The sequence below is a fragment of the Prorops nasuta genome, unplaced genomic scaffold (genome assembly GCF_024137725.1).
Source record: "Prorops nasuta isolate Cenicafe-Biocafe unplaced genomic scaffold, Cenicafe_Pnas_1.2 PNAS00027, whole genome shotgun sequence".
Lineage (NCBI taxonomy): Eukaryota > Metazoa > Arthropoda > Insecta > Hymenoptera > Bethylidae > Prorops > Prorops nasuta.
Genome location: NW_027116824.1, coordinates 3,104,934 through 3,128,818, shown reverse-complemented (window position 1 = coordinate 3,128,818; position 23,885 = coordinate 3,104,934). Strand labels below are relative to the sequence as shown.

General features: G+C 41.3%; 2 protein-coding genes across 4 annotated transcripts in view; both read left to right on the top strand.

Moving 5' to 3' along the window:
* The window catches only part of LOC136782632 (uncharacterized), a 58,557-nt gene extending 45,551 nt beyond the window's left edge, over positions 1-13,006 (top strand). Inside the window, exons 1-3 of one of the 3 annotated variants that reach the window (XM_066742197.1) lie at positions 7,322-7,603; positions 10,564-11,161; positions 11,318-13,006. In XM_066742197.1, the coding sequence (XP_066598294.1) occupies positions 7,592-7,603; positions 10,564-11,161; positions 11,318-11,493 (786 nt within the window). In that variant the 5' untranslated portion in view covers positions 7,322-7,591 and the 3' untranslated portion in view covers positions 11,494-13,006. Of the gene's footprint in view, positions 1-7,321; positions 7,604-10,563; positions 11,162-11,317 lie in introns of those variants that run through there. The other 2 variants (XM_066742196.1, XM_066742195.1) reach the window with 2 other exon arrangements.
* A 5,254-nt stretch (positions 13,007-18,260) lies between these two features.
* Positions 18,261-19,705, top strand: LOC136782518 (cuticle protein 65-like). Its single transcript, XM_066741998.1, has 3 exons — positions 18,261-18,281; positions 18,645-19,014; positions 19,097-19,705. The coding sequence occupies exons 1-3, from the start codon at positions 18,270-18,272 to the stop codon at positions 19,393-19,395; spliced, it is 681 nt and encodes a 226-aa protein (XP_066598095.1). The 5' UTR covers positions 18,261-18,269; the 3' UTR covers positions 19,396-19,705.
* Positions 19,706-23,885: the final 4,180 nt, after the last annotated feature.

Here is a 23,885-nt window from a genome sequence, read left to right as displayed (position 1 = left end):
CCACTCGACGCTACTCTCATATATATACTATACACCTCTAAGCAAGTCTAACGTCATACTGCACGTATATACCATGGCAATGTTTGGATCGAAATGCGACTATATGCGTGTGGCTGCGTGCGTGCCGCTACAGTCGCGCTACGTCGCCTATGCGTCGCTACGTAGCACGCTCCTGGGAGCTGCAATGCTGCCTAAGGAATGCAGTTATTATTCAACGTTTACGCGATACGCTCGCCTGCACACGATCGAACCAAGTGCCGCGTAAAGCCAAACTCATTAATATGCAGGAAAATGTCTAAGACCCGCCAATCGTATCTCTCCCTCTGGATGTATATACGCGTGTGTGCGTGCGTGCGTGCGCGCTTGGACACCCCAACTGAGTCTATCGCGAAATACGTCGAAATCTTTTCAGCCAGAATTTTCGACAAAAACAAATCAAAGCCTCTTGAACAGCTTTCAACGTTGTAATCCGACCGATAATTTTGTTGCGCGGGGATTTTCGTAAAAAATGAAATCCTAATTGATTGCCCATTATGGTTACCCGAATCTCTGAAGGGATTAATATTTCTGGTAATTGGAGCGGTTTAATTCTTTCCACATACGCATGCAGCCACTGCTAAATCTGCTTTTACATCTGAATAATTGGGTATGCTCGTCAGTCTGCAGGGAGGGACAAGCGAGGCACGTTCGGTGTTTAGCCAAATATATATATATATATATATACACATACATATAGGTATTGAAGAGTTATATAAATTTCGTATGCGACACAGCCGACATTAACATAGCTGAGCACTTTACGTCGACTGCAGTGACTGTACCTAAGCAGAGTTATGGTATCTTAACTTCGGCACGCAGTATTACTATATAGAACCGAGAGCAGCCAGATACAGGCCAGAACATTCCCGGAGTGTGTAGTAGACTCTAGCATTTTCCACATAGGTATATTGCTTGGTAGTCTTGGTACGCGGTCCGTTTGCTGCTCGCCACTTATAGGCCTGTAAATAGACGTCTCTCGATTTTCTCGCTGCCGCGGCCGCGGCCGTCGAAAAGAGATAACGCTCCGTTCCAGAGAGATATCGATATTTAAAGATAAATCAATATATATATATGCATATGAGCGGCTACGCAGCGAAATACCACGAATCGTAAGAAACACTGGAAATAAGAAATAAATTCGAGAAGGAAATTGGATATATATATAGGATAAAACCAATTGAAGTGAAAGTGAAAATGAACGAGGAACAGCGTAGGAATAGATTGACCAAGGTGAAGAAAAAAACTTATAAAGAAAGTAATGATTGCATGGGGAAAAAAATGAAAATGGCAAAGGAAGAAGTATAGTGAAAATCTTAGCTTATCGAGAGGCAGAAATTTGATGGAAAACGCGGTGGGTAGAAAATAGGATAAGAGGCGAAGGAAAGCGAAAATAATCGAGTGATATCGGATGTGCGAGAAAGATGGATAGATGACACGTTGCGTTGTTCGGTCAGAGACGGAGGGACCTGTGTGTTGGGAGAGAGAGAGAGAAAGAGGGGGGGGGGGGGTGGAGGTGCTAAGAGGGAGCGATATAGCTGCTCGAATAGAATCGGTCGGTAGTTATCCACCCCCTCTGCCTCGATCGAGTCCGGAAGAGCATGACGCAATCAATTAGCATACACATGCACCAACTCGCATCTGGCGGTCGGTGCCTAATTTCAATTTCCAATCTCTCTAAAACTGACATTTATACCCCCTCCCCTCTTACGGCAATTGTTCCTGTCAATTATCAACGAACAAAGAACAGGAGTAATAATAGAATGCACTCGCGCACCATCACGATACGTAGTATATATATACATAGGTTTTCTCATCACTACAGTCGATCCGATTTTCTTCCTCGTTCACTTCAGACCATAGATGCCGATCCTGCTGCTATTACTGCTGCCATACAACCTTCGACTGGACTCGGTAACCACACGCGGGATTCCATTTACTTTGGAATATCCATGAAAGATATCAACCAGCCTATAACTCACTACTGAAAATTATTCGGATCAACTTTCAATTTCCATATAGAAAATAATCTGCGTTGACTCTCCAACTTAAACGTCGAATATATTTCTATACGTAGAATTTGAAATTATGTAAGATTAATGTTCTAAGAGGAATTTTTAGTCTTGATAAAACCTTCTGATATCGATCGAGCATTGCATCAGATATGGAAGAAAGTAGGAAATGACGTTGCGCGCCGTACCATTATTAACATACCATTCTCCACCGAGCTATCAAATCGCGCCACCTTGACAAAACTTATGGAGGGCTCACCCGTTATATTATCTCGAAATAGCACGCCGGCTTTATCGCCTTTATCGAAATCATAATTATTCTTGACTGGAGCTTGGTTCTGTTGCAATCATAGCAATCCTGCAAATCTAGTTCATTGACAGCTATTCGGTCTACATGTGAAAAGGTACGGTCCCCGCCACCCACATCCTCGTTACTCACTCGTTTCAGTGTGCGAAAAGCACATTCAGTCCTCAGACTTATATATTTCTATATTAACAAACTCTATAGACATTTTTCCAACCAATATGATTTATTTAGTCCGACTTGACGAATTGATACAGATCCCTATTTGCAACGCTATTAGTGCAGCTTGGCGAAAAACGTTTGTTAGGATATATATTCGGGTGAAAATCTCGAAGAGAGATAGAGCAAACAAGCGCAGTCGACGTCTAATGGTGGGTAAGAGGCGAATATATCTGAGAGTGTTCGAGCAGCAAAAGTGGAAAATTACAAGATGATTCTACGAAAGTGACAGAAATTTGGAAGGTATAATATCGTATGGAGGAACGATATTACGCTGGTGGTGTCATACAGGGGAATCTCAATAGAGCGTTACTTAAGAAAAGAAGAAAAATATATGATGCATGTCGAGTAGGGGAGGAAGGCGAGACGCGATCGAAGGGTAATAATTAGGCTCTCATTGAAATTGAAATGAGGGAGAGAGAGAGAGAGAGAGAGAGAAATTGCGAAAAATAGAATTGTTCGAAATAAAGTTGTCCGCGCGAATGATATAGGATTGTCAGTAGGAGGCGTGAGGAAATAGTTGGTAGCTGCCGGAAGTGTGTCGGAGCATGGTCGCACAGGGAGAGTGGGGCATTGAAGAAGGGGCTCGAAATGTAGCGACAATGTCCAATGGCAATGTGTGCGAGTTGGTACGAAAAGGCGAGAAGGAACGAGCGGCTAGCAGAACTGCAGAACACGGAAATGATGGGCAGTTCTTTGCTGGACGGCGGCGGTAGCCCACGCTCTCCCGCTCCACATATTGCGTAAGGCACTTTCGAGCTTAGTTACTGAAGCGAAGTATGGCATGACTCTCAGTGGAGGCGCCCTGTTCATTTCCTCTTCTTCTGACTACATACCATCGAAATGTGCACCACCCACGTTTTCAGCAATTAAACCGAAACAGCGAGACATCTATTTCTTCCTTTTACTTCAAGTGCGAAATTTTGTTTCTTCTTGTGAATGCTTTGAAAGTGTATCAAAAAGCCCGTAATCCGTATGAAAATCACATTCACGTATAATTATTCATTGTTTACGAGTTATGAAATACTAAGAAGCATATATAAAGCAGTAATATTGCTAGCCAGCTCAAGCACGGCACGAAGATCCTCGGCTTGATTGACAATTATAGCTGTCAATTTCTTTCATTTACACTTTTCCTCCGTCTTATCTAACCAAGCACAAGATTAGTCTGAAAGATTATTTTGTCAAAAATATAAACCTTTCAATCTTAAACTGTTATTATATTTCATATTATATTATGGCAATATTTTAAGTGGTTTACCTGCGGAAGCAGCGAGCTGACAACCAAAGCAAGACTTGCTTGTCTATGACAAGATTTCACTGCGTAAGATATTGTAAGGCATATACGATATACATAAGAAAGAAATTTGCATAATTACATATTGAGGAAAATATTGAAAAGTAGTTTTTCCAATAGTCTTTTTTACATTGAAACATATGCAACAGCGATAAATTAGTTTACATATATAGACAACGTGATAAAAGAAACAATATATTGCAAATAATTTGAAAATAATGATTTATAATTGCTGCTGTAATTAGATATTTGTCTAGAGATTCTGCAGCTTGCTGTGCGATTGTGCAAACTTACCGGCTTACTGGAACAGTCTGGAGAATTCTAGGACGGTATCGCGAAGTTTACGAGGAAAAACAGGAAAGCTCGCTTTAAAAGGAATGATGTTTTAAGAGGAATCGAAGCGCGTACTCTGCAAATTTTAAATAAAAAAAAACCTGGTAACGAATGATAATTCACAAGTCTAAATAAATAAAACATATTGTGTGTGTGTGTGTCTTGCAATGAGTGCTAATTTTACAGGATATCTCGATGTTTCTTCGTTTCTATTATCCAATCTTGGCATTGTAAAGAAAATAACCGTCCAAACGAACCTGACATTGTTCGCGGCCATTTAACGGTCCGGTAGTCTGGCACCTTTTCTTCGATTCAATTCATGAGCTCTGCTGGTGTAAGAAGTCGTCGAGAAAGTCGACTTATCAAAGACGGATGTGTTAATATCAATGATCTTGCCACGAGCTAATCGCCCTACGCGTGTATCGATTCAGGAAAACCGTTCGACCATTCTAACATAAAAATTGAATTACATGACGAGTAATGATTTCGATCGAATATACATATAAATATATACACACAGATGCACTTGCGCGCGAATCAATTGTTAATTTCCAGTATCGAGTAAATAAACTCCAATGTTTCTTCTCTTTATTCCTCTAAACTTTATGCTAAATAGAAAACGCATGAAAGGTTAATAACGAATACTTATTCAATTTCACTTAAATCCGTTATGTAATGAATAATTATTCAATAATTAATCGCTTTTGCATAACACACACGGGGCACGTACAGCTTTATACCCATTTTGTCAAAGTCAAATCGTTTATTAACTAATTAATTATTCGATATAAGAGAACCTCTTCTATGTTCCATGGGGTGGGAACGAAATTTAAAAACAACGCGTTCGTCGCTTTGCTATTGATCGTATAGTTTCATAAAGCTTTAAACCTGCCCCTATACAGGTATAGCGCAGTGTAGCTTTGATCCACTAAAAGCATATAGAAATATCTTCATAAATATATGAAAATAATACAATTGTATGAACTCGCGTGCAATGCACCAAGCGAAATCGTCGCCAAGCGGCCATTCGAGTCTCATAAATAATGATCAAATATTGAATATTCGATGATGCTTCTTCGCTAACAGTTGAAAAATGGAAGTTGGGCAATGCGTATTAGGGTGAGGAGCCGGCGAGAATTACAAATATGGGTAATCTTTAAATTATACAGCAAATCGTGCTGAAAGTGGTAAGGATTGGATGACGAAAGCTGGAAGCACATAGAAAAAAGAACGAATGAACTTTTAGGCTCACCAATCGGGAAGTCAGTGGGTCACGTCGTTTAAGGCAAACGATACGCCGTCGTAGCGCAATTCAAATTGTCGCTCGCGGTGAAAAGCAACCCTCTGGCTGAAACTCGATCTTGTTTCCAGCTTCAGTATAGTCCACACGGAGCAGCTAGAATTAGTAGGTTGAGGTAATAAGTAACGAGCGGACGGCGGCAAGCAATCTATTTAGAAAAGAATTCAGGTCTCTTAAGGCCATTCAACGAACCGTAATTCCAACTCTTTAGAACGTTTCGCGCTCGGTGCCCAACCTGAAACTCCTTTTCGATGCGAGTGCCTCGTTCCCCCGTAACGAGGGTCTATAATCACAAGTACGTATACTTTTCGTCCTTTTCCCAGTTTTCCAACTCCGCGGCCTCTACTTCTTCTTTTCTTCGTCATTTCCATATCCGCGAGCCAGGCTATCCCGCTAACGCACTTGAGCTTCTCTCCACCTTTCGTCCCTTGGACGAAAAATCATGAAAAGAGAAAAGCTCGCGTCATCGTCGCTTCGCGATACTCCAAAATGTATCCACGAATTGCTAAGTTTTTTTTTTTTTTTACACGTTACGAGAAACGCAAGGGTCCCAGGCAATTTTCAACTATAAAATCACAGCAAAAGCTGAACACATTGGAAATGCGCATCTAAAAGTTTGAAATTAAGCCGAGCATATATATATATAAAGCCATGTAGCTCGGGTTAGTACGAGTTAAACCTTAGCGATGCCTTTTACGAACGAGAGAGCGCGAAAGTCCGCTGAAGCAACAAGTTCCAAAGTCGATTCGGCCTAAGACAAACTGTTCCACCAAAAATCTCGCAAAAGGATAAAGGAAAATGTCGTAGGATCTCTATCGTCCTCGAAGAACCGATAGCTGGTAGACCGACCATTCACTCACCGTACTCGTTGCATCACAAGAGAGTATTAATTTTACGATGATGTAATGAAATATCTATCCCCCCAAATCATTCAAAGTAAGCAGACTAAAAAATATCAATAGGCAGTTGTAGAACAATTTTAAGGCCTATAAATCGAAGGATAAGTGGCCATTGTGAATTCCCGTGAGAAGCGATCGCGTATGGATCTAACGCTAAAAGGCATATTCTCGCGTAAATGCAGTTGCAACTGCACGAATCAATTGCATCACCTTGTCACGTTGTGAACTGATACGCAAATAGCACAGGGGTTACCCAATTGCCGCAAGAGGCAGCGTATGCACCTGCTCTGTCTAGCGTGACTGAAAAGGACCCCAGGTATACGGCACACACAGGGGGGGGGGGGGGAGGGTTGGCGCCTAAAGGACACACGCTAGCACAGAATGTTTGTAGAACGCGTACTGGGCCTTAATCAACTTGAGGAAGAATCCAGATTAATGACTATTTTAACAATCTCCCATTGCGAAACGCTCAAACGAGTTGGTATCTCCAAGTGTAGCATTACATTTACAGAGAGAACTAGTTTTTCTCCCGCATCAGAGTATTTTAAGTTCGTCAACGACTCGTTGCAAATTGCCTGCGCTCAGTGATCTAACTCATCCTGTTTCTATCATAGTCGTTTATATATATATATATATGTGTGTGTGTGTGTATGCATGCTTTGGTACGAGCTTTGGTTAAATGGCGAGTCGCCAAGGGTTGACCCGATGGTCCAGGAGGAGGCCTTTGGTACTCGATGGGCGATCGCGACGTTGTCTCTCGGATATAGTCTAACTCTGCCGTACCTACTTGCTCGGCTCCTATTCCTACGGAGTACGGAGTTGACGAGAGGGCTGGTAAGTGAAGGGGGGAAGGGGAGAGGAGGCGAACAGGTCTGTTTGCCAGGCTTTTGCGTGTTCGAGTATATCAAGTCGACGACGAATAGCCGCGAACGGGCTGCAGCAGCCACCTACCTCTACTACCATGTGGTCTCGGTTTGCTTAACCGCTGGTGGGACCACCAAGCAGCGCTACGGTACCTATACCGATAGATTATAGTTTTTCTGGGGGGAGGGTGGAGGAGCAGCGCCTTGCTTTCGAAAGGATGGTGATTGTGGAGCGTGCCCAGAGTAGAGTTAGGCGTATATAAAGCCCGACAGCCCGGCCCAAGTCAGTCATTCACCGGACTACCAGCCCACCACACACAAACCAAACATGAAGGCCTTTGTGAGTATCTCGGGGTGATACCGCGGGGTTAATCGGTCCTTTGTTCCTCTCGCTTCACAGAAACAAAAACCTCCAGTTTATTTCCTCTTCTCTTCCAATCTCTTGCCTCTCCCTCTCCCCCCTCCCCCTTCCTCCCCGTTTTTCCACACATCCGTCAATCCTCTCTAATCATATATATATATAATTTCAATTCTCTTCTCTCGATCAATATCCAATCCATCCATCTTTAATTGTACCACGCATACCATTTTTGCTTTCATTTATCTTCTCACCGATGCTTTTCACATTTCTCTTTTCTCGAGATATCTTTCACCAACTAATTTCGAATGAAATTTCTCTATTCCATATTTCAAAAGTTTAGCCTTAATTAAACAATGTATGCTTTATACGGGATCGAGAGTGGATATACTTTGACTTTCAATTGCTTCTTGTGAAGTTTGCTTGTTAAGAGAAAGAAAACGGTAAAACGTGCTAAAATCCAGTGTTAGAACTTGCCTTAGTGAAATGGTCGGAGCGCTCTCTCGCTCTCTTCTCTCTTTTTATCCAACGTGCGATCTTTCCAATTACTTTAGTATATATCCTCGGTCCAGTTAACTTTCGTGGTAAATGCATTATAATAGCGATTCGATGTCATTGGTTGTATGGTCTTTGACACAGGGACGAAAGGGAGAAGAATAGCTCGATCGGTGCACTTGTTGCAAATCCCATTCATAATGCGCGAGATTATCAGTGGATATAGTGAACCACCATGAGAAACCGGTTGTAGTAGCACCATTGAAAGCATTGAGTAACGAGCGCAGCTTTACGACCGGTTTTCTACTTGACTCATCTTCATTCAGAGATCCAGCGTTGAATCGATCTTTCGCACACGCTGCAAATTACCGTACACTAGACCTCGTGCCTCGTTGATCGTGCATCGTGTAACTCGTTCCTCGTTCCTCCCTTCTTCCCATATCCCATCAACTTCGGCAAAATCCATATTTCGACATCTTCCCCCTATAAATAAGACATTTACTTAATATATGTACCATATACTTGCCGCGCAATTATAAGCAATTAGTGTAAACTGAAAAGAATGCTCAACTAATAAGCAGAGCGTATAAACGAATAATTTTTATCGGATTATCCGACGATAATAAGTATACAGTTTCTTTGCATGGTCGACGATCAGGTTGGAGATACTTGGAAAAGTCGATGATCGAATTGGTCCTTGATCGCGGGGTCGCGGGAATGGACGGTCGCGCACATCACACGCGTTCGTTTCATTCCAAGTAAACGGGATGTGAAAGTTTCGAGAAGTCGTTAGATATGCACAATTCCAGGCTACGGTGCCATTTAAGTACGAGTTCTCATGCTACGCGTACCACACGAGATATCTAAGCAAATTCTCTTTCCTTCCATCCCGTCATTCACCCGAAATCAACATAATCCAATATTTCTCGCGTCCTTCGATCGGATCAATAATTTAATTTCCTCCGTATACCGTTACGGACCATAACGAATTTAAGATTCCGCGGAAAAAATCAGAGATTTTCAGCTAAAAAATCCACGCGATTCCTCCTAAAATTCAGCGATTTTTGCATAAATAAAGATTCCGTATGCTAATAATAAAGCCGCTGGTTATTTTGGAATTTGGTAAATCGACGTGGTTGGGTCGCAACGAGCAATTCGGCCGTATATAACCGATTAATTATGAATCTCGTGCAGAGGTTTGGATAATTCGCAACGGATTATGTTAATAGCGCGTACAGATAGTACCGGATCGATCGATCGATTGCATAAAATTCAAGTGGAGTTGTTTTGGCGTTAGCCGATCGTGAGATCGCGTGCAAATCGCGCGAGGCGAGGTCCATTAGCCAGCGGTAAGAAGAATTTCTTTCCCCTAATATGGTTATCGAATTAGAGGCGTGGTGCTGACGGATCGAGGAGAGTCGTTAAGCTATGTGAGAAAATGTAATCGCGTACTATCACTCCAATTACGAAACGTTACGGCACTGCATTACGACGTCTCCCTTCCCCTCTCTACTCCCACCGGTGCTCAGCCTGAATTTCCCGCGGACTGGTGCAACCGCACAAAGCGCGCGGCGCACACACGCGGCTATATCTCTCCGCTCGATTCGATTCTCCCCCCTCCCCCCTTGTCGGACTTGGGACTCGTTAGACTTTTATGACGCAACGACCCGACATTATACCCCTGCACTGCACCCACTTGACGATCGGGGCTAGAACGCGGACCAACCCCGTGCCCCCCGTACGTGCGTCGTTGCCAATGATCGGACGGTGCGCGTCATCGACGCTCGCTAAATTCACTGGCGAGATTCATGAGAGGGAACCGACGGCCAGACGCAACCGAAATCTTTCCTCAGCGATACAATTTGCGGATAAACGTCCTTCTTCTCTCTATTTACGTTCCGCGATCGGAGGCCCATTGTTTCCCCGAGAAATTTCTATAACGAGCCAGCTCTCGCCGCTCGCGCACTCGAGAGACACGCTCTATACCTATATACTCTATTGGAGAGCTCGTTCGCTCGCTCGCCTTTACCGGTATCCTTCGCTAGTATCAAAAGTGAAAGTAGAGGCGCGGCAACCCGGCAGACAAGCCGACACAAGCCGGCAACCGGCGGCAGGCCGCGGACCAACCGTAATAGACCATAATCGGCTCCGAGCCAATGGGATTTGAGATCGCATCGATGATAGATCGATCGTTAGAGGCCTATACGTAACTGGCTTCCGTAAAGTTGAACGGTACCTATATATCCGCGCGGCGATTTCTATTTCGGTGTTGCTCGATCGTCTCGCTACACATATAGATATATATATATATATGTAGCTCCCGTATATGCCAGGAAGATGAAGAAAAGACCCTTGACCGCGAGGGGCACTACTGGTATTTCGTATACGCCGTTTGCCGAAGACGACGCATATGTGTCGGGATTAATGAATTTCCGCTGTCGTTGCAGATTGTGTTCGTCTGCCTAGCTGTCGCGACAGCTCGCGCCGGAATCGCACATGGTGGATATGGCGGTTATGGTGGTATCGCCCTTGGTGGCCACGGTGGCGCTGGCCTTAGTGGTGGACTCGCCGCTGGTGCCGGAACCGCACACTCCCTCCAGGGTGGTGCCTCCAGTCTGGGATCTGGTGGACTTGGTGCGAGCTACGCCGCTGGAGCAGCGTCGGCTGCTGGAGCTGCTGGAGTCCAACAGATCGTCTCTGGTGGAGTGATCGGAGGAAGGTCCGACATTGGACCCGCCGAAGGACCCAAGGCCAACGTTGGACCCCAGAGCGGTCCATCCGACCTCGTTGGACCCCAGGAAGGAGCTAAATCCGTAGGAGGACCCCGTACCGGACCATCCAGTCTCGTAGGACCAGCTGCCGGACCATCCACCCTCGTAGGACCATCTCAGGGAACCGCTACCCTCGTAGGACCATCCCAAGCTACCGCCAACCTCGTAGGACCCAGCTACGGTGGTGTCGCTTTCTACGCCGGATCCGGTGGAATCAACGGAGATGACGGAAGCTCTGGCTCCGCTGCCGCTGCTGCCCCAGGTGGTGGTCTTGGTCAGTACATGCACATGCACGACCCCCTCCCTCGAATCTAGAAATAGGAGAGGAGGCACGGAATGGATCGCCTCCCCCTATATTACCATCACTATACGCACTTACATAGGTAAGATGTCCCTCGATAGCGCGCGACTAACGATAATTCCGTTGAAGGTTTGGGTGGACTCGGTGCTGGTGCCATCGCTGTCATCGGTGGTGGTCCAGGAATCGCCGGAGGAATCGGCGGACACGACGCCGGAGTTGCTGTGATCAACGGACCATCTGGCGCCATCCACGCTGGACTCGGCTCCCACGGAGCTATCATCCCCGCACCAATCCACAAGTATTAGACGGTCTAAGACCCCAGCGATCTCGGCTCGGCGACGGCGGCAAACCCACCACAGTCATTATCGGTCTCCAACGATCCTCCTCAACGCGCTCAATGTCTTCTTCCCAAAGCTTCGTCCAACCTCGGAACATGGTCTGGAGCGCCGGCGGCCAGTGGTATAGTCGGTCCACTTCCACTTGGACGGAATTGGTAAACGCTCGGCAGACACGGATGACACGCGCTAGAGATACGCTCGTGGCCAACGAGGGTAACGCGAGCCCACTGGATTATCTTCTAACGAGGGTTAAACACATCTGGCGTTACCAGTGCGTCATCGACTCTTTACTCCTCTCCGCCTGCATCTCCGTAGTGAGGGTATCCGGGTGAATTTAGTCAATTGCAAAGATCAACGTATAAAAGGACGAAAAACCGAGACAACAACAACAGCAAGAAAATAAAGAAGAACATTCCTAACTGTTACGGAGACGCGACTACTGAGCATATAGGCGAGCTAGCGAGTAATTAGAGCCCTCGTGAGAACGATCGCGATCTACGTCATCGTCCCATCATCGTCAACATCGAAATTAGCGATCGTGATCAGCACCACCACGCTGAAGCCGGCAATATTCACGTGCCATGGCCCCTGCCAGTGGACGAGCTTTGGCGCTGCAATTCACCAGTGGGACCAACTGGCTCTTTGTTCTGTTTTCTGAACGGCCATCGTTGTCACCGCTGAATGCACATACACACACACACACAACATGAATACACCCTCGTACTTGCAACTACCAGCTCTGCAAGGTCGCGCCGATCTTTTACGCACGTGTATTTCTTCTTATTATTCCCTACTCTCTCTATTTCTCTCTCTCTCTCTCTATATATATATATCTCTCTATCTCTCTATCTCACTATATCGCTCTCGCTCTGTCTCTCTCTCTATCTCTCTGTGTACCTATATTTCCATCTATATCTCTGTCTATCTTCCGATGGAGCGTGCCTGCCAAACGCGCGAGCGCGCTTCTCAAGTTGTTATAATCACTCTGCCGCACCCAGCATACATATTATTATTACATAATCGTCCATGTGAGCATATAATTTTCCTCGCATATATATATATTTATACCCATATGTGTACGCAATCATACTACTACTACTTTCGTGTACATATATATGTATATCTATATATAGAAGTATATGCAAAGGCGCGCGCACCAACACTATGCTATATGTGTGCTCGTATGTAATATATATTTCTCTGTATCTATTATATGCGTACCATACATACACACATATGTATAATCGTGTTGTATATTAGTGAAAGAGAGACCGGTAGATTTTGGTAGGTCAGCCCTTCCCGTGAGTGAATGTATGTACATAGATGGCGCGCCGCCGCCGGCCCCCGACCCCGCCCGCCCTCGTCATACCCTTTCTTTGCGATCACGACTAGCACCCCACCACCACCATAGATAGATACCACGTATTTATAGCGTTTATACATTTATACAATACTTTATATAAAATAAAGCATCAGTATTTAAAACTCAGCTAAGTCTAGTATTATCCGAACCACCATTCACATTAAATCAATTATTCGTATTAATATTATCATTATAAGTTCATTCCTTATTACTATAGTTACTTTATTTCAAAAAGTTGAATCAATGCTATATTCGGAAAATCTATAATTAATTATTAGTTACGTCAAAATAGTTACAAGATCAACCCTTGTAATGCTTGTTAGTAAAGGGAAATCGCCCCCTTTCTTTTATCTATTTTTTTCCCTTTTTTCTAAGCATACGTATGTGTTGAGTCTACACTAAGATTTTTACATTTTCTTCTGTTATAAAGAGATCTTCGAGTGTTCCAAAATTTTCTCTTCGACTACTAAAAAATTACAATTTCGCGCTGATAAATCTTTTAACGTTTTAGTAATAAGAGCTTCATTAAAAGCTACATGAGGTAATAAACTTGGGTTTCGAAGATTTATTAGTTATTCAATTTATGTAAGTGTAATACGCGCTTGGTTAAACCTGTTAATTTGATAAGCTGCAGTAAGTAGAGAAAGAATAAACAGGGAGGGGGGGAGGGGGGGGGGGGGTAATTTAAATCTATTTCTATCGTTGCAGAGACTGTGTTAAAAACTGCAATTTCAATAAAAATCAAAATATGCTTTGGTGTAGCAAGTGAAATTCTAAAACATTGTTTAAATTAGAGTTGAGGCGGATATCGAATTATGATTGATAATAGCACAACCCAACTATTATTACTATATTAAAATAAAATAGTTTAAATTTAATGAGTTTATACGACTTAATCGTTAGCTTCTGCAGCATTTATATCCCTAACAGTTTACCGATGCATGTTAATTTATCTTTTTTCCATTTCATCTGTTTTAGCCTTAATGGGCCAACCGATAATACGTGTTCGTCATAACTCGTGCTGTAAGTGGATCAATACCAGACCAGCCATTCGATTTCGAGCTGATTTCAAACTTTTATTATTTTTGGATAACACACAAGTTGGTTAAAATAATATATGATAAAGTAAACAGAAATTTTTATTTAGCAATATAAAATCTAAATTTATATGTTAACGTTATAGTATATTAATTCTTGTTTTCAGGGGAAGATCAACTATAAATAGAAAGTTAAGTGTCGACCGATAATTCAACTACGTCAATGGTATATTTTGTTTACCGAAAAAACCTTAAGAGGATGATGCCCTGTCAAGAGTGTGGAGAGACAAAAAACTAGTATCACACACATGCGTAAAGAAATAGAAAAATGGAAAAGTTTAGCAAAAAGTAACACTGAAGAAATGAAGAAAGTATAGTGGTCTGTGACAATAATTCTCTATGAAATATGTCAAATTAAAGAATTACTCAAACTTTTAGCCGGCTATATAAGAACGGTGATAGCGTTGTAAATATTATATTAAAAAGACAAGGATGTTGTTAAAAATTATAGAAATATATCTGCTTACTATCATTAAGTAATTGATGAAAATCTGTCGAGTCAAAAAATGTTTAGAGCAGAAAGAATGAAAAACTCTCAATATATATTATTAAATTAACTTTCTTAGTTGACAATCCAAAATTTGATCGATTGCCTGTAACCTTTTATGAAATTTTCAGTCATTGCTTTTTGGTAACGATTTATTTAAACAGCACCAAGAACGTGAAAGTAATGATGCTTTAGCTCTAACTAATTGTAGAAAAACTGGCAATCGCACGTCGTGCATTTCGCTCCCTTTAGAGCCCCACAATCTACTCGAAGCGTTTAAGTCGAGTCTCGCTCTCTAACGAAACGTTAAACTCTAAATCGACCGCCTGTTGCTGTCGTTCACACATTAAAGAGAATCTGGTTTGCTAACGGCAAAGCTCTTTGCCTATCTATTGCACATTACAATATTTTTTATTGAAATTTGAATACAGTTTTTGCAGCAAAATTCACTTTATGCGCCATGCTCGTGTGTACCATGTACGTGAAGTAAATTTATTTTGGTCTCGTTTGAAATCAAACCAAGCTATGCTCTTTCATAAAACGTTAATTAATCCAAAAATATCTCGTACTGAAAACAACATTAATTTCATTTTTCTTTTATTAAATGCACATGTTCAATTAAAAATATACTTATGAGAATCAACTGTATAACAACCTATATTAGTGATGAAATACGTTAGAACTGCACGAGTCCCTATTTCTCATTCATGTTATTTTTATAATATCATGAAGAATTGAATAATCTTCAAATCATATTACTAAATATATATTACAAGAATGATCACAGACACAGACTGAGATTACTATTGAAGTAATCCGGAGCTTTTACGTATCACGGGCTGATTTTGCAATGCACTTTAGCAGTTGTAAGAAAGAGATACTCGTTGTCTTTGAGAAGCGCCGGATACGACGAGGCGTGGTCCTTTCACTCTCGAGGGTGTATGTCATTATATGCGTTTCCCAGAAGAATTTGTTTGCTATATGTATTGTGTCACGTGGATTAACTTTTGCGGCCAAGGTCGCCCATCCTTGGAAGTAGCATTTCAAGATAATGCTCATCAACAATCAATCAAAGCCTATACTTCGCGCGATGGCAAAATTATCCATCTAACAATTCAATGATTTTATCAATGCAATTCCCTCCTAGGCTGGTGTATACCTTAATCTTCCCGTACTATATGTATACTTTACTACTGATTTAACTGACAAGGAAGTTGTAAAGCAATGGTACAAGGTTATAATTAACATTACATTATTCAATAATTAAAAATATTGATAATATACAATTCTCGTGAAGCATATTTTAAAATGAAACTCGGTACAAAAATAAGCAAACTGAAATAATTGTGTTTGTTTATCAACTACACCAACAAATTTTAACAAAAAGAAAAAGAAAGTGAGCAAAAATATATATTTACTAGATCATCTTCTTATTTTCATAGAACACATAGCTCACTGGGAAGTGGAAAATGACTAAAATGGTCAGCCCTGGTTCCAACGCGAACAATTTTGAGATTTACATAAATTTACATAATACTGATAAAATTGTTCCCTCCGTTAAAATTACATTAATCACACATCATTTCATTGTAAAACATTTCCTCGAGCAATAACAATAATTGCTTTAAAATGGATCAATCAAAACTAACTACTAATATTTATATTATTGCATGTGCATGCTAATAACAATATGTGTTAAAAGCGAACAATTTTGCCTCAAACAGTAATATGTATATACATATATGTAATATGTAGGTTTAAGTATAAGCCAATAGTGTTGGATCAGGTGGTCCATGAGCACTGCAAACCATTGTATTTACCGTGTACAGACAATGACTGCAAATGTCAGTCTCACCATTAACATCGATCACGCTTGATTACTGTATGTTGCTGTTTCTACCGTAGATATCGATGGAGAAGCTGCAGCAGCTACGATTTTCTAAACACGATTCCCGGCTCTCGAGATAAAGTTGTATTCTCGGGCTTCGCTTTATAAATAACCGCGAAACTTTCAGATCCCGCGAAACTGGAGTGCAAACGGTGATTGTACTTTTGTGCAAAGGTTTAGCCCCTTACTTGAGGTCAACATTTCACTTTTACAGTAAGCCAGTATCCCTATAAACGTTAGCAAATTTCCCCACAAATTCACATTTGAACTATAAATTAACAACGTTATATTAATAGAGTTAAAAGTATCAAATATGGACGTTAATACTCATGAGATCGATATATTGTATTATATATTACATCGTTTGATAGTTACGGATCATTCTGATTATAAGAGCTGTTGGAAGGCCATAGACCTTTTGTGTAATTAGTTGATTTGTGAGCAAATTGGCTATATATATATATGTGTAAATATAGGATGCATTACACGATGGTGTGATGATGTTTGGATGTGTTATTGGGAGAAACGCATATCATTCGATCTTTGAGTTTCGTAGCCAGAGTAACGAGGTCAATTGCACTTTTCCCAGGAATAAAGGTCGCGTTCCGTGTACCAGGATAACCGTCCCTTTGCGGTCAAAGAGATTAGACTAATTATACAGTACGATCATAATGTTCTGTCTGGCTTATTATAATTAAGTCGCGTCACTGACATATCTACCAATTGATGTTTATTAGGTAAGATTGTAGAGTTAAGCAATACGAGCAATGCGAAGAACAATATAATTTGGCGTACAGCATTTCCTTTCTCTCTTGAACTAATAAGAGCCAAAGAAATGATAATTATGAATAATAATGCCTGCACGGAATCGTCCCGATTATTGCATAAAACTGGACAATTTACAGTAGAATATACTTTTCATTCATATGTATGTCGCTCTCTTATTTCAAGCATTTACTATACGAATCAATGATATTCGCATGACGTGTAGGTACATGGAATAGAAGCCACCGCCTACAATCCAGTTCATTTAGCATATTCCCGTGAGAAAATCTATTTCGTACCCAGACTTGAGAAATGAATTTGCGTTGGAAGGTGCATCGCTGACGAATAGCCCAATGCGATATAATTCTCAGGGTGGGTGTTGCATTGGATGCTCGACCATATTCATATATACACACTCAATCCGCTTCTAACCTTCTCCCTCTTGCCTAGATTATCACCTTCGTACTACTATATTCTTTCTTACATCGATGCTTCAGGATTACCGCAATCAATTCCACAACAAAAGAAACCTTTCTCCTAAAGTCTGTCAGATGAATGTAAGAGCTCGCAGTAAAAGAGCCTCTGTGCTGAACTGGTATTTACATCTTGAGTAAGAATCTGCCATCATAAATAACTGCTGGAAAGAAAAATTAGCGAAAATCCTTAAGGGAAACGTTGAATTATAGTATATTATTGTCCAATTAACGCGCGTGATTATAAAGCAGACTCTTTTCACAACATGTGAGCAAGGAGGAGTGGTGTGGGAATTTAAATTCAAACAGGGAAATACACTGTGGTTTGACCTTATGAATGAAAAAATTCTCTAGTTGATGCAGCATTTAAGCATAACTGGTCTATGACTTTTGGCCTTTAATTGGTTCGAATCTTAGGCTCGAAGAATCAAAGAGGATCTCTTTCGAAAGGATCGAGGTAAGAACGATTCGTCATAGTCGAAGGTCAGGCAGAGGGCTCCAGTCCTCAAGGTGTGTCTTCCTAATGACCTTCTACAACAACGACCAGAACTCCACCAGCAACGGATATGATTTGAAGGGATCAGCGAGGCGCGGTTGCCTCCTAAGTTGCGGTATATAAGATCTGGCGGAGTTGTTCGGAGGCACACTCGACAATCGGCAGTCGACAAACATGAAGACCCTTGTAAGTAATCCAATTGAATGGCCCATCGATCACACACACACACACACAAGTGCGCGATATCTTAGCATGTAGATCCCTATCATCATACGTCACTCTTACCCAAAAATCATCATCAAAGTGAATCACAAATATGTATGACCTATTGAAATAAAGTGAACAAGTGCCACGATAGTTTCATCATCAATTGACTCGAGTGAAAGTAATCACGGAAAAATTCAAATGCATTAGATTAATAGTTTATACGGTTTGTTAGGCCACGAGCAGGAATAATATAATATAATAAGTAATATATATATGTATAGGCGATGCTTGCTTTAAAAATTGTATATATGCTTACTTTGTTCTGAATCTTGTGTGTACGAGGTTATCGCTATCGCCCTGATTGGCTTTGTTGGTGCTGCCCCATTTGAGCGACAACGTCGCGGCGTTATTGTCGGATACGGTGGATACGGTGGATACGGCGGATACGGTGGATATGATGGATACGGTCATCACGGACACGGAGTAGCCCTTGCTGGACCTGTTCTAGGTCATAGCAGTGTTGCTGGACCTCACGTGGGAGGAGCTGCCCTTGCTGGTCCAGCGATAGGGCCGTCTCATCTCTCTGGATCCGTTGCTGGTCCAGTACACGTGTCTGGCGCTGTAGCTGGTCCGGCTGTCGTATCTCCGTCGATCGCTGGTCCCGCTCACGTGGAGGGCTACGCCGGAGATTACGACGGTGGCTATTACGACGGTGTGTTTCTAAAATTGATCAAATTCACATGTACTTGTGTTGCTGTTCTTCTTCTTGTTATTTTAACTGTTTTACTCTTAAGGCTACATCGGTGGTCACGGGGGATACGGTTACGGTGGATACGCAGGATACTCGGGATATGGAGGATACGGGGGATACGGTGGGCATGCAGGATACGTAGGTCATGGAGCTCACGGTGTAGTTGTAGCTGGACCATCGAGTCACGGAGCAGTGCTCGCCGGACCTCATTCTGGCAGTGCTGCTATTTCTGGTCCGCATGCAGGATCGGTGGTAATCGCAGGACCCTCCGGCAAAATAACAGCCAGTGGTGCTGGATACGGCGCTGGTATTCATACCGGACACGGACATGGTCATTATTAAAAAAACAGGGGTATACTGTATATTTTCTAGAAGATGGTTATTCGGTGCCTCCCCAGAAACAAGCTTGGCCCCAAGCAGAACTTTACTACCCCATATCACGCATCCAGTCTATATCTTTATACTACCTAATTTTTAAACACAATCTAGCGTGACGACGGTACAATTTTATCGAGGCTTTCCAAAAAGCTGGCTGGAAACGAACTTTTATACTACTTACGACCCATGTGCAAACGACAGATTTCTGATTTCAATCGATACGATCACTTGCATTCTTATACAAAAAGTCGATTGCAAATTTCCAAAATCATTATCATCATACTTGTTTATCTGTATTATTATTATGAATAAAGAATATATTTTTTAAATCAACGGATGCTCTTCAATTTATAAAAATACATCAGCTAAAGTTTTGTTAAAAATCAACAAAAATGCTAAAATTCTATCAGTATTATTTAAAATTTATATTTGCAGAGATACAATAAAGCAAATTCTTTAAATTTCATCTTTAACTAATCAAAACTTGAACAATTATACATAATAATCTAACTAGACTTTCAAGATAATAATTATAGCGTCATGCAGATATGATATTCAATTAACAAAGTCTTTTTCAGCTCATCCTTTTCCGTTCTTATCCCCCTCGATCCTTCTCAATTATAATACAATAAATTGATAATTATTAATGAGATGAAATGAATGGTTAATTTGCTAACTGATTTTATTGAGCAATAATATATACATTAATAACAATGCGAAGCTTAAAATTAATTGAACACGCGGTAGTAATAGAATTTAAAGCCCTGCTGTAATTTATTAATTTCTATTTGTAATCGCGTCTTGTGCAAACAGTATGATACAGAGTTACTATTGTTGTTACTGATAATAACGTACAGTCGTTAATGTTGAATTTAATGTATATTTTGCTGTGTGCCGGTGTGGCACACCTTGTCCGAATCCGAATGGAGTTCAAGTCGAAGCTTCATGGGAAAATAGTGGCCGCGCAACAGACACGATAGATCTTGCGAAGGTAACTTTGCATTAGTGCACACCGCAGCATCGTGCAGTCTGCGTAATCTCTCGTTTCATCATCGCTGTGTTGGTGGCTATGTGAGTGCACCTAACCCCACAAATTCCTAAAGGTCACCCACTTGTGATCAGCAGTCTCAGTTAGCAGCAAGTGTAGAAATAGGTCAAGTAAGAGATTATGCCAAGCTTACCTTCTTATAATACTCTATGAATAGATTCTCTCGCGTGTCAATTTTTTTACCCTTATGAAACACCATTTTTATATAACCCGTCCCTACCTGTCTCAACGATGATTTATTATATTTGAACTAACGCAGCTTTTTTGTTTTTCCTTAACCAAAAATCATTTGTTTCCTGGGTTTCGCTGCTGTGATCCATCGCTTTTCAATATAGATAAACGAAACAAAAATGGATTCTGCCAAAAAGCACTAAATAACTGGTGTACAAGGGTTGACCTGTGATTGAATTTATGAATTGTGTAGCCAGCATCAGGCGCAATACAGCAATTCAGTTGGACGTATTGTTCGAGCAAATAATATCAGTTTATCCCGAGTATTTCTTTTTTTCTCACGCGACTAACGCAAACCTAACGAATTTATCGTTATGACACGCACGTGCAGGTAAATTAATGCAATAAGCAAACAGTCCTCTCTCCCCATCCATAAGCCTACAGCTACCCCTGCGCGTATACTAATCGAGGGAAAGAATACTTAATGCTGCAGCGCGAGAGGCTGAAATAAGAAGCACCCGAGAATGCTTAAAAACTGTGAGAGCGATTAATCGATGCACGGTGTCAAATGGTGTATTTATCAGGTTATATATATATATAGATATTGGCGTGAAACTGAAACACTCTTGCTTATATGCCGCAAAATCAATTACATTGTTTAGCGGAGGTTAGAGCCACATTACAAGCAGGTTGAGATTAGTGGCTGGCTGCTACCGCTACACAGGCCAGCCGACACGGACATTTCCTAGGACCGATTTGAAACAGCGAGAGTTGGAAGGTCGAATTAACCACAGAGACCCCACCGCGGTGCTTAAATGCGAAAACAACTCAAGGTGTGGCTACTAACAAGATAGGCGGGCTCTGAGTAACGACCACTTGTCCCTCGCCTCGCGCCTTAACAAGACAAGCCACAGCAGCGACGACTTAAAAAAGGTAACGAGACAAGCTGCTGACAAATTATCCGTCATTTAGAGAATGTTTTTTCTTTACTTTTCTTTTCGTTTTTTTTTTTTTTTTTTTTTTTTTTTTTGGAGAGAGAGAGAAATACTTTTAAGACATTTTTTTATTTTGTAAAAGTCCAAGTATAGTGCACATTTTTAAAGAATTCATTAGACTTATATATTATTATATAGGACATAACCTAACTGATCTAATGTATAAGATTTGTCTGGAACGATGATGAGGTAGAGATTGTTGATTGAGCAGTATCGATCGGTACGTACTACAGCTGTCGAAGAGTGGGTAATATTGGCCATCCATTAATTGAGAGATTTAGGAGCTTGAGCAATCAATACACCTGATGCACAGCAGATTCCATTTTCGGCATGCCTGCATAAGAAACAACATAATTTTACCCTTTCTTGGTAAAAAATGACATATTTGCTATAGGAAATTTCACCAGATTGCGCTAATATAAAACAGTATGACGTAAGGAATAAATCAGACATAAACCAATATTGGAACGTGACGTGCATTCAATAAGTATATATAGGGTATTACAAAATAAGCTCACAAATCATTCTTACAAGACTCTCGAGAAACTTCTTCGACAACCTTTTACCGCATCTGGTATAGGTATGAGTAAACTGGGAATACTAATATATTACGTTAGGAATTAAAGGTTTGACGCGCGAGAATTTTCGATGGGACATGGCATTTATATATAATGACGATTGAAAGAAGGGTATTCACTAACCTGAGAAAATTCTTCAAGATTTTAGTCTTAGCTCTCATGATTTAGTGGCTTCCATTGTCCGGTCTTTGACGGGAGGGCAGGATCGGATCAATAGTGGATCACGGACCATCAAATGGTCCTTGGTCGGACGCGTCCCGGTGTTGGGTGTAAAAGATGGTGCTTACACCGGATGATAGAACACCTTCTCGGCTTCCGAGGAACGACTCGGCGTCAGCCATTGCACAGGAACACATAGTCGTGCAAGCTGATGCTAAGTGAGCTTTTATACCAACGATAGGTGCATGCACACGTGGGACGCTGAATTTACGGAGAGCAAGGGCGGCACCCGTTCTACGGTCTGCTCGAGCATGACGGAAAAAAGCTTGCTCGATTACTACGCTGGAAGCATGACACGCTCTACGAAAAATGCTGACATATTACAGAGCCGAGGAATTAGATCAATCTCTCTACTTCTTTTCAAAAAGGATTGAAAAATTTTCAATTTAACGCTCTCTTTCAGCCTGATGAAATTTAATACTACACAACTTCTCTTCCGTATTTTCAAAGTCAATTTAATATTTCATTACGTTAATTATTGATACTTGCAATTTTCCATCTCTCAGTTTTACCCTGTTAAAACAGTCTTTATCTATTCCTAACTCAATATGCATCGATCGATGCTCTTCTCTCTCTATTCACCGAATATTATATATATCGTCCCTATATATACTGACAAGCGCGCGGTACAACGAAGAATGATCGATGATTGTATCTCTGCATGGCTTTTTTAAATTGCAATTGATCTAGATTTTCTTCCTTTAGTCCTTGAATATATATATATATATATATATATGTACGTTGCGTACACTAAAGAAGAGGAAACGTTTCGACAATATTCGAGAGCAACATTTAATATCTTTTCTAAGGAATACGCTTGTAACGCTAACAAAAGGAATTAATGCATCGAAGAATGTCGTCAGCAATGCGCATATTTAACGGTAGGAAGTGAAAAAGGTGGGATATTTTTTAATGGCGCAATATATCCTTAGCTTTGGGATAAAAGGAGAAAAGAAATGAAAAGAATGGAAGATCGAAATCTGCAATCCCATTGAAGGAGACTAGACGGTGTAAATCGCTTTGCGCCGAGCTCGATAATGATATTCCGAAAGATCCGTAGCGAGCTCGGTGATCCATTGCGATCCTGGTTTCGCGTGACAAGCATGCATACGTACGCTGGATTACAATAGAACCCTCATTCCTAACGACAAACGTGTGGGGAGCTGCGTGGGCAATAGCCAACGCTAAACGAGAACTATCTACTATGCAGATATCCTATGTAGATCACTAATGTCTAATATAGACATGAAAGTGATACTTGCATGGTGTATGCTCCAACAAAAGCACCTCATCTCATCCCCCTCTAGGAAAAGGAAATTCCTATATACATGTACAAACTTGTATTAATCTCCCGAGTGTCCCGGTGAAAAAGTTTACTCGTGTATATTCAGACTTCTCCAAGTATAATAATCATCAATTTGCAATTCGATGCACATTTGTTGC

Excerpts from the sequence above, each read along its gene's own strand:
- LOC136782518 (XM_066741998.1), top strand. Across the intron at positions 19,015-19,096 it reads CGACGGTGGCTATTACGACG|GCTACATCGGTGGTCACGGG; the intron begins GTGTGTTTCTAA and ends TTTACTCTTAAG.